General features: G+C 37.4%; 1 protein-coding gene across 10 annotated transcripts in view; it reads right to left on the reverse strand.

Moving 5' to 3' along the window:
• The window catches only part of LOC148065719 (uncharacterized), a 47,739-nt gene that overhangs the window by 26,333 nt on the left and 10,749 nt on the right, over positions 1–10,657 (reverse strand). For 6 of the 10 annotated variants that reach the window (XM_087808228.1, XM_087808226.1, XM_087808225.1 and 3 more), the window contains 6 exons: positions 10,242–10,304; positions 10,034–10,165; positions 9,766–9,975; positions 9,574–9,703; positions 8,350–8,634; positions 3,409–7,461 (listed from right to left, as the gene is read on the reverse strand). In XM_087808228.1, coding sequence (XP_087664354.1) covers positions 3,409–7,461; positions 8,350–8,634; positions 9,574–9,703; positions 9,766–9,975; positions 10,034–10,165; positions 10,242–10,304 — 4,873 coding nt within the window. The remainder of the gene's footprint in view (positions 1–3,408; positions 7,462–8,349; positions 8,635–9,573; positions 9,704–9,765; positions 9,976–10,033; positions 10,166–10,241; positions 10,305–10,657) is intronic. The other 4 variants (XM_087808231.1, XM_087808232.1, XM_087808229.1 and 1 more) reach the window with 3 other exon arrangements.

Consider the following 10,657-nt stretch of genomic DNA (forward strand, 5'->3'; position numbering starts at 1 on the left):
GTTTAAATTGTTTGATTATAGTTTAAATTGTTTGATTATAGTTTAAATTGTTTGATTATAGTTGTAAATTGTTTGATTACAGTTGTAAATTGTTTGATTACAGTTGTAAATTGTTTGATTATAGTTTAAATTGTTTGATTATAGTTGTAAATTGTTTGATTACAGTTGTAAATTGTTTGATTATAGTTTAAATTGTTTGATTATAGTTGTAAATTGTTTGATTACAGTTGTAAATTGTTCGATTATAGTTTAAATTGTTTGATTATAGTTGTAAATTGTTTGATTATAGTTGTAAATTGTTTGATTACAGTTGTAAATTGTTTGATTTTAGTTGTAAATTGTTTGATTTTAGTTGTAAATTGTTTGATTTTAGTTGTAAATTGTTTGATTTTAGTTGTAAATTGTTTGATTACAGTTGTAAATTGTTTGATTTTAGTTGTAAATTGTTTGATTTTAGTTGTAAATTGTTTGATTACAGTTGTAAATTGTTTGATTTTAGTTGTAAATTGTTTGATTACAGTTGTAAATTGTTTGATTATAGTTGTAAATTGTTTGATTTTAGTTGTAAATTGTTTGATTACAGTTGTAAATTGTTTGATTATAGTTGTAAATTGTTTGATTACAGTTGTAAATTGTTTGATTATAGTTGTAAATTGTTTGATTATAGTTTAAATTGTTTGATTATAGTTGTAAATTGTTTGATTATAGTTGTAAATTGTTTGATTACAGTTTTAAATTGTTTGATTATAGTTGAAAATAGTTTGATTATAGTTGAAAATTGTTTGATTATAGTTGAAAATTGTTTGATTTTAGTTGTAAATTGTTTGATTACAGTTGTAAATTGTTTGATTTTAGTTGTAAATTGTTTGATTACAGTTGTAAATTGTTTGATTTTAGTTGTAAATTGTTTGATTACAGTTGTAAATTGTTTGATTACAGTTGTAAATTGTTTGATTACAGTTGTAAATTGTTTGATTATAGATTATAGTTGAAAATTGTTTGATTATAGTTGAAAATTGTTTGATTATAGATTATAGTTGAAAATTGTTTGATTATAGTTTAAATTGTTTGATTATAGTTGTAAATTGTTTGATTACAGTTGTAAATTGTTTGATTATAGTTGTAAATTGTTTGATTATAGTTTAAATTGTTTGATTACAGTTGTAAATTGTTTGATTATAGTTTAAATTGTTTGATTACAGTTGTAAATTGTTTGATTATAGTTTAAATTGTTTGATTATAGTTGTAAATTGTTTGATTACAGTTGTAAATTGTTTGATTATAGTTTAAATTGTTTGATTACAGTTGTAAATTGTTTGATTATAGTTTAAATTGTTTGATTATAGTTGTAAATTGTTTGATTACAGTTGTAAATTGTTTGATTATAGTTTAAATTGTTTGATTATAGTTGTAAATTGTTTGATTACAGTTGTAAATTGTTTGATTACAGTTGTAAATTGTTTGATTATAGTTGAAAAATGTTTGATTATAGTTGAAAATTGTTTGATTACAGTTGTAAATTGTTTGATTATAGTTGAAAAATGTTTGATTATAGTTGAAAATTGTTTGATTACAGTTGTAAATTGTTTGATTATAGTTGAAAAATGTTTGATTATAGTTGAAAATTGTTTGATTACAGTTGTAAAGTACAACAACTATTGACAAAACATCACAAAACAATATAAAGGCTCAAACACTCATATATCAAGAGTTGAACAAGTATGTCATTTATAAAAATAAATGAATAGTTCAGTATCTGTCAGAAACGTTGACATGATTGAATAGTATGACGTGAACATACAGTGTAACATGTCAACTGTGGCACTGGTGAGAGCAGCTCTACAGTCACGAGGGATTGGAACCGTCAACCCTTCTTACCCTCTGCACAAAGCACCTGCAGAAGACACTCTTTCATCTCTCACTGTTTGTCCTTCAAGAAGACTCCAGAGTGGCTTCTCTGGTTGAAAAACACTCTCTGGCGGAGGAACCTCAGAGGTTTGCAGAGTCTCTGACGATGACGTCTTATTTTCTAAACTGTCCTTTCGCTCGATGACTTCCACCAGACTGGAGGAGAAGAAGGGATGGAAGGAATGTGTGGCGTGTTGTGATGAAGGTCATGGAGATGAAGTGACTCAAGATGTTAGTTTGATTCACTGTAGATACTCTACATGAGTAAGTAAGTAGTATTTGTACCACGGATGAAGGTTTTTGTTCTGGACTTATTTTGGACTAAAGTTTATCTTCTAAGCTAACATGCTTCAAGCTAACGCGTATCAAGCTAACGTGTATCAAGCCAACATGTATCAAGCCAACTTGTATCACGCTAACCTGTATTAAGCTAACATTTATCAAGCTAACGTGTATCAAGCTAACACGTATCAAGCTAACACGTATCAAGCTAACGTGTATCAAGTTAACACGTATCAAGCTAAAGTGTATCAAACTAACATGTATCAAGCTAACACGTATCAACCTAACTCGTATCAAGCTAACACGTATCAAGCTAACATGTATCAAGCTAACACGTATCAAGCTAACATGTATCAAGCTAACTGGTATCAAGCTAACCTGTATTTAGCTTACATGTATCAAGCTAATGTGTATCAAGCTAACACATATCCATCTAACACCTATCAAGCTAACTTGTATCAAGCTAACCTGTATTTAGCTTACATGTATCAAGCTAACATGGATCAAGCTAACACGTATCAAGCTAACCTGTATTTAGCCTACATGTATCAAGCTAATGTGTATCAAGCTAACACGTATCAAGCTAACACGTATTAAGCTAACATGTATCAAGCTAACCTGTATCACGCTAACCTGTATTTAGCTTACATGTATCAAGCTAATGTGTATCAAGCTAATGTGTATCAAGCTAACACGTATCAAGCTAACATGTATCAAGCTAACACTTATCAAGCTAACACGTATCAAGCTAACGTGTATCAAGTTAACACGTATCAAGCTAAAGTGTATCAAGCTAACATGTATCAAGCTAACACGTATCAACCTAACTCGTATCAAGCTAACACGTATCAAGCTAACATGTATCAAGCTAACACATATCAAGCTAACATGTATCAAGCTAACTGGTATCAAGCTAACCTGTATTTAGCTTACATGTATCAAGCTAATGTGTATCAAGCTAATGTGTATCAGGCTAACATGTATCAGGCTAACACGCATCAAGCTAACGTGTATCAAGCTAACACATATCCATCTAACACCTATCAAGCTAACGTGTATCAAGCTAACACGTACCAAACATGATGAACGTAAACAAGAATGAAAAGAAGCGCAGAAGCAATGACACGCTCGTCCACTAGATGTCGCTGGACTCCTCCATTGATTTGATGAGCAAAGAGTCGATCACAAGTCTTTGATTGACGGTCGGAAGTGACTCACCGCTCGTCGTCATGACGCTTCTCTCTGGACTCAACGTCACGTCTCAGGATTCTCTCCTGTGATTGGCTGATGCTCTTCTGTGTTTTGTCCTCAAGGGGGCGATGAGGAGCGACAGTGGGAGGAGCTTGAGACATCATCTTCTGCTTGTCTTCATCCGACCAGTTTGTCTCTCCGGGTCTCTCTCTCTTTTCATCTCTTCCCTCCATCCTTCTTTTCTCCTCATGTTGCTTTAGCTCCACTTTTACTCTTTCTTCTTGTAATCTTCGCTCCTTCTGTTCTTTCTCTTTTGCTTCTTTAAAATGTTTGATCTTCTCTTCCTCATTCATTCTCTCCTTTTCTTTCAGCTCCTCTTTTCTTCTTTTCTCCAGCTTTTCCCTCTCCTCTTTTAGTCTTTGCTCCTTCAGTCTATCTTCTTCCTCCTTCTTCTGCTTCTCTTCTACCTCTAATCTCTTTCTTTCCATTTCTCTCTGTAACGATTCCTCTTCCCGTTTTCTTTTCTCTTCTTCTTGTTGTTTCATTTCTTTTTCCCGCTTCTCCTCTTCTTTTTTCATCAACTCAACCTTTTTCCTCTCCTCTTTTAATTTTAGCTCCTTCTCTTCCTTCAATGCTCTCTCTCTTTCAGCGTCCTCCCTCTTTTTCTTTTCTTCTTCCTCCATTTTCTTCTTTTCTGCCTCCCTTTGTTCCTGCAATAATTCCTGCTGCCTTCTTCTTTCCAATTCTTTCTTCTTCTCCTCTTCTTTTCGTGCTTTCTCCTTATTTTCTGCCTCTCTTTTCTTCTCCTCCTCCTCAACTTTCTTCCGTTCTATTTCTTTCTGCTTCTGCATCAACTCCTCTTGTCTCTTTCTTTCCTCTTCTCGTTGCTTCAATTCCTTTTCCCGCTTCTCCTCTTCTTTTTTCATCAACTCAACCTTTTTCCTCTCCTCTTTTAATTTAAGCTCCTTCTCTTCCTTTAATGCTCTCTCTCTTTCAGCTTCCTCCCTCTTTTTCTTTTCTTCTTCTTCCATTTTCTTCTTTTCTGCCTCCCTTTGTTCCTGCAATAATTCCTGCTTCCTTCTTCTTTCTTGATCTTCTCTTTCTAATTCTCTTTTCTTCTCCTCTTCTTTTCGTGCTTTCTCTTTATTTTCTGCCTCTCTTTTCTTCTCCTCCTCCTCAACTTTCTTCCGTTCTATTTCTTTCTGCTTCTGCATCAACTCCTCTTGTTTATTCCTTTCTATTTCTCTCTGTAACAATTCCTCTTCCCTTTTTCTTTTCTCTTCTTCTTGTCTTTTCATTTCTTTTTCCCGCTTCTCCTCTTCTACTTTCATCATCTCAATCTTTTTTCTCTCCTCTTTTAATTTGAGCTCCTTCTCTTCCTTCAATGCTCTCTCTCTTTCAGAGTCCTCCCTCTTTTTCTTTTCTTCTTCCTCCATTTTCTTCTTTTCTGCCTCCCTTTGTTCCTGCAATAATTCCTGCTGCCTTCTTCTTTCCAATTCTTTCTTCTTCTCCTCTTCTTTTCGTGCTTTCTCTTTATTTTCTGCCTCTCTTTTCTTCTCCTCCTCCTCAACTTTCTTCCGTTCTATTTCTTTCTGCTTCTGCATCAACTCCTCTTGTCTCTTGCTTTCCTCTTTTCGTCGCTGCAATTCCTTTTCCCGCTTCTCCTCTTCTTTTTTCATCAACTCAACCTTTTTCCTCTCCTCTTTTAATTCAAGCTCCTTCTCCTCCTTTAATGCTCTCTCTCTTTCAGCTTCATCCCTCTTTTTCTTTTCTTCTTCCTCCATTTTCTTCTTTTCTGCCTCCCTTTGTTCCTGCAATAATTCCTGCTGCCTTCTTCTTTCCAATTCTTTCTTCTCCTCCTCTACTTTTTGTGCTTTCTCCTTATTTTCTGCCTCTCTTTTCTTCTCCTCTTCTTTCAGTGCTCTCTCCTTTTTTTCTGCCTCTTTTTTCTTCTCGTCCTCCTCAACTTTCTTCCGTTCTATTTCTTTCTGTTTCTGCATCAACTCCTCTTGTCTCTTTCTTTCCTCTTCTCGTTGCTGCAATTCTTTTTCCCGCTTCTCCTCTTCTTTTTTCATCAACTCAACCTTTTTCCTCTCCTCTTTTAATTTTAGTTCCATCTCTTCCTTCAATGCTCTCTTTCTTTCAGCTTCCTCCCTCTTTTTCTTTTCTTCTTCCTCCATTTTCTTCTTTTCTGCCTCCCTTTGTTCCTGCAATAATTCCTGCTGCCTTCTTCTTTCAAATTCTTTCTTCTTCTCCTCTTCTTTTCGTGCCTTCTCCTTCTTTTCTGCCTCTCTTTTCTTCTCCTCCTCCTCAACTTTCTTCCATTCTAATTCTTTCTGCTTCTGCATCAACTCCTCTTGTCTCTTTCTTTCCTCTTCTCGTTGCTGCAATTCTTTTTCCCGCTTCTCCTCTTCTTTTTTCAGACGCTCCACTTTTTCTTTTTCCTCCCTTAATTGTCGCTCTTTATTCTCCTTTTCTGCTTCTTCTGCCTTCTTCCTTTCTTCCAACTCCATTTCTTTTTGCTTCTGCAATAGGTTTTCTTGTTTCTGTCTTTTCTCCTCTTCATGTCTTTTCTTATTATTTTCCTCTTCTTTTTTCCTAATCTCAACCCTTTCCCTCTCTTCTTTTAATCTATGTTCCTCTCTTTCTCTTTCTTCTTTTAATATTCTCTCTCTTTCTATTTTTTCCTTCAGAAGTTCTTCTTCTTTCCTTCTTTCATCTTCCTGTCTTTTTAATTCAATCAGCCTCTCCTCTTCTTTTCTTTTAGATTCAAACTTTTCTTTCTCTTTGGCCTCCCGCTTCTTCTCTTCTTCAATTCTCTTCTTCTCTATTTCATTTTGTTTCTGAAGCATTTTCTCTTGTTTTTGTTTTTCCTCTTGTCTTTTAAATTCTTTTTCTCTCCTCTCTTGTTCTTCTCTGATGTGTTCCTCTTTTTCTTTTTTCAGTTTTTGAACCTCTTTCTCCTTTTCTGCTCTCAGTGTTTCCATTTTTTCTTCTTCCTCTCTTTTCTTTTTTTCTTCATCCATCATTCTCTTGGTCTCCATGTCTTTTTGTTCCTGAAGGGTTTTCTCATCCATCCTTCTTTTTTCCTCTTCTTTTCTTTTTAATTCTTTTTGCCGCTTCTCTTCTTCTCTTTCACGCTCTTCTTTCAATCTTTGCAGCTGTATCTCCTTTTCTCTCTCATCGGCTTCCCTCTTTTTTTTGTCCTCCTCTAACTTTTGCTTCTCCATCCTTCCCTTCTCTTGTCGCAATCTTTCCTCCTCTTGTTCCCTTTCTTTATCCCGCTTGCTCTCCTCTTCTTCTCTTAATGCTTTCTCCTTTTCTCTTTTTAACCTCTCTTTCTCTTCATTTTCCCTTTCAATCCTTTCCTTTTCAATCATTAGGAATTCCTCTTTTGTCTTTCTCTCCTGTTCTGCCTCCTTTCTCATTTCCTCCCTTCTTAATTCCTCTTCCTTCTTCTTTTCCTCAATTTTTTGTATCTCTTCTTTGTGTTTTTTCTCTTCCTCCTTCATTCTCTCTTCTTCTTTCTTACGTTGTCTTACCTTTTCCTCTTCCATTTTCAGCCTTTCTTCCTCTCTTTTCTTCCTTTGCTCCTCAAGAACTCTTTTCTCCTCTGCTTTTCTCTCCTCCTCCTCCTTTATCTGCTTCATAAACCTTTCTTTCTCCAGCCTCCTCTCCTCATCCCTTTTACCTCTTTCCTTCTCTATATTTTCTTCCTTGTGTTTCCTCTCCAGCTCTTGTCTTCTCTTCTCCTCAATCTTTTTCTCCTCCTCAACCATCCTTTGCTTCTCCTTTTCCCGTTTCTGCTTCAGAAGTCTCTCCTCCTCCTGTTTCCGCCGTTCTTTTTCTCTGTTTGCCTCCTCCTCTTCTTTGAAGATTCTCCTCTTTTCGTCCTCTAAGAGTCTCTTCTTTTCTTCTTCAAGTTTCATCATCTTCATCACCGCTTCTCTACCTTTCTTCTCCTCTTGTATCTCCACCATTTCTTCCTTTATCTTCTTTTCCTTCTCTGGCTTTCCCTCCATCTTGTGTGTTGCTGCTTCCTCTACCTGCTCTGACTGTTCAGGTGTTCTCAGCTCAAGACTGCAGACAGAACAATAATAATTCTAATGTGGTGTTTGTGGGTTTCAGTTTGAACAACAGCTGCTTGATATTTAACTCATTCTAATGTTGCTTTGAATATAATAGAGCTTTATATTAAGTGTAAACTGACGACGGGTCAATCCTTGGTCTGACGTACTTACGATATACAGTGGTCCCTCATCATGTCAAGGTTTTTCACATAGTACTTAATATTTAAATATATTGTACAGAACTTGTGGGGCGAGACACTAATTACCACACCCACCTTACTTATGGTGCCAACAAAACACTCCCATGATGCCTTTTCTACATACTGCTCTATTAAGTAACAGCTAATTGGCTGCTTTGATACTGTTTTTTAAATGACATACGTCTAGATTGCCGGTGATTGACAGCTGTGATTGGTTGGCTGGGCGGCAAAGCGTAATAGGAATTGTTGGGGTCACCTTTACCGAGAGGGACGACACCTCATATGCAATGTTGAGGTTGTAAGTTCAAATAAATGTTGTTCATTTCAAGTGAAAAATGAAACAGTCACTATTGTGCACATGTGTTTCTTTCAGAACAGCCTGAATGAACGAGGGACCACAGTATGAATGAGTGTTTGGTCACATTCACGGACAAACTACAGCCATATAGGAGTCACAGTTAGTTCTCATTTCAACACTTTTTAGACACAGAGCAATCGAAAATTGACTCATTAAATTGTGAATATTATATAAAGGTATATTTGAACATAAAGTACACATTCAAGGTCAGGCGGAGACTCAATCATCTCATAAAGAGAGAGATAACTCTTGAGCAGCTGAAGAGTTTCAAGAGGCGTTTGTATAAACTCCACTGCACACGGTTGTTAGTTCACATCCACGGTTCTACACGTCTACTCACCCCGGAGGACGTCTTTTGATAGTGTCCGTCTTAGAATCATCCTCTTCTATGAATAAACCGCCGGACGGTTGAGTCTTGCTCAGAGACTCGAGGAAAGCCTCGTCACTATCATCATCATCGGACTCTCTCTTGCTGGAGCTAAGGGTCTCGCGCTTGGCTTGTTTGGGGGTGATGAAGGCGGCCACGATGGTGGTGGACGGCTGCTGTGGGGTGGACCCCTCACAGCAGGAGAAAGGCCACGGCGGGGGAGGAGCTACGATCAGCTCAGAGCGAGACTGGGGTGGACTGAGGACAGAGATATCGGGGGGTCAAGCTCGAAGGTTTGGATGGAGCGTGCAGGATGGCGAGGTGCGGCTGGAGAGCGAGGAAACTGGAGCTGATTTTAGGGGCCGCGAGCCAATGTTAGCGGCGAGAACTGAAGTCTATGTGGTAGTCGAGCGAGATGACGACAAGTTATCTCGTGTCGGCAGCAAGAACGAGAGGTTTACACCAGTATTTGTGATGAAAACACCTGCAGTGAGTCTGAAGCTAAACATGGAAGTACATCAGTGGCATCAGAATATGTTGAGTTTAACTTTATTTATGTTGAAAATTGAGTGATTTCAAGTATTTCATTATTTATTGGATAATTTAACTCAAACATTTTTATATTAAAGGGTTGTATTTGTTTTTTTTAATAAGAAATTCATTTTGAAAAAATAATAAAATTGATATTTTAATTACAATAATTAAACAATACCATTTCTAAATTCAGTCCTTTTTAATCGCAGTCTTTTTAATTCAATATATAAAATGTTGGTATAATAGTGACACCAGACAAAACCAACAGAGCACCGAGCTACTGGATCGTCTGGTGTCGCATGATTGGCTCAAAGTTTGATCCAGTAGCTCAGTGCTCTGTTGGTTTTGTCTGGTGACTCTATTTTACCAACAATGAATTTATAAGACTATTATTTAAAATATATATTATTTTTTAATTATTAGAATATCAAACTTTACGTGCTTGTATTCTTAATTTAATGAATTAAAAAACGAATTCAACCTTTTAATACTATATAATTATTCAAAACAAATATTATTTTTTCAATAAACTATTCAAAGTTTCAACATGTTATATGTGAATTAAATTCAATATTCTAAAGACTCTGATATACTTCGATTAAAAACAAACCAACACACTTTGTTAGTGCGATCAAACCAGCTGACGTCACACGCTGCTCTCACCTGTTCAGGTGTGCTTCTGCCAGACTTGTCTCCTGAGCTGAGCCGATCCGTTGCTGGGACTTGTGGACATTTTTGCTTGTTTGCTTGGGAACCCCAGAGTCCTCGGCGTCCTCCAGGATGACCGGGAATCCTAGAACAGACCAACGCAATGAATATCAACACGTCTACCTGCGTCTGCACCTGCCCGTGTACCTGGCTTGCTGGGTTTGTTCACAGAACCGTGGGTGGGAAAAGGAGGAGCAGGGATTGAAGGAGGGAAGGAGGCGGTGGTGGACGGAGAGGATAGACGGGAAGGCGGGGGGGCAGAAAGAGGGGCTGGAAAAGTGGGAGCTTCAGGGTCACAGAGAGCGTCCAGATCTGGACTGATCAACAGAGGAACGTCCACACCTGCCCTTCGCTCACCTGACAGCAGGAAGAAAACACATGAAGAAGAACCGTTTGTTCGTCGTAACACCTTTACCTGAGTGTGCGACGGGAGGGAAGGGGGTTTGAGCGGCGGCGGGAGGACGAGGGACGTCGGTGGAAAAGGGTGAAGGAGAAGAAGGACGAGCGATCGACTTGACGATCTGAGGTTTGAACGTGTGAGACGGATCTAAAGAGGAGGAAAGAGGGGATGAAGGAGGAAGCAGGAGGTGGAAAACAGGTGGATTTTGAAAAGGGGGTCAGACCACAGACGGACGGAGGGTCAGCGTCTTTAGCCTCCGGGGGGCGACGTTGGCATGAAATCGTAGCTGTGAGGAGAGATGATGAGTTGAGTGACAGTTGTGACGTTCATGTGAGGTAACGACAGGTTAGTGTGTCGATGCGTTTGATGTTCATGTGTCAGGAGAATGTCAACATCAACTCATATTTAGTGAGTGAAGTGAGTTCTCAGTGTGTTCAGTCGTACAGTATCTGTTTTCAATGTATAATACAAGTGTTTGGGGCCCAACTTTTCAGAGAAGTATGTGTTCATTTCTGTTTAATAAAGTGTTCATTTCTAAAATGTAAACGTTGCCATTGTAAAATAAAAATGTCATGTTTGATTATAGTTGAAAATTGTTGGATTCTAGTTGAAAATTGTTAAATTATAGTTGAAAATTGT

Source organism: Callionymus lyra, chromosome 14 (genome assembly GCF_982586985.1).
Source record: "Callionymus lyra chromosome 14, fCalLyr1.hap1.1, whole genome shotgun sequence".
NCBI classification, from domain to species: Eukaryota; Metazoa; Chordata; class Actinopteri; order Syngnathiformes; family Callionymidae; genus Callionymus; species Callionymus lyra.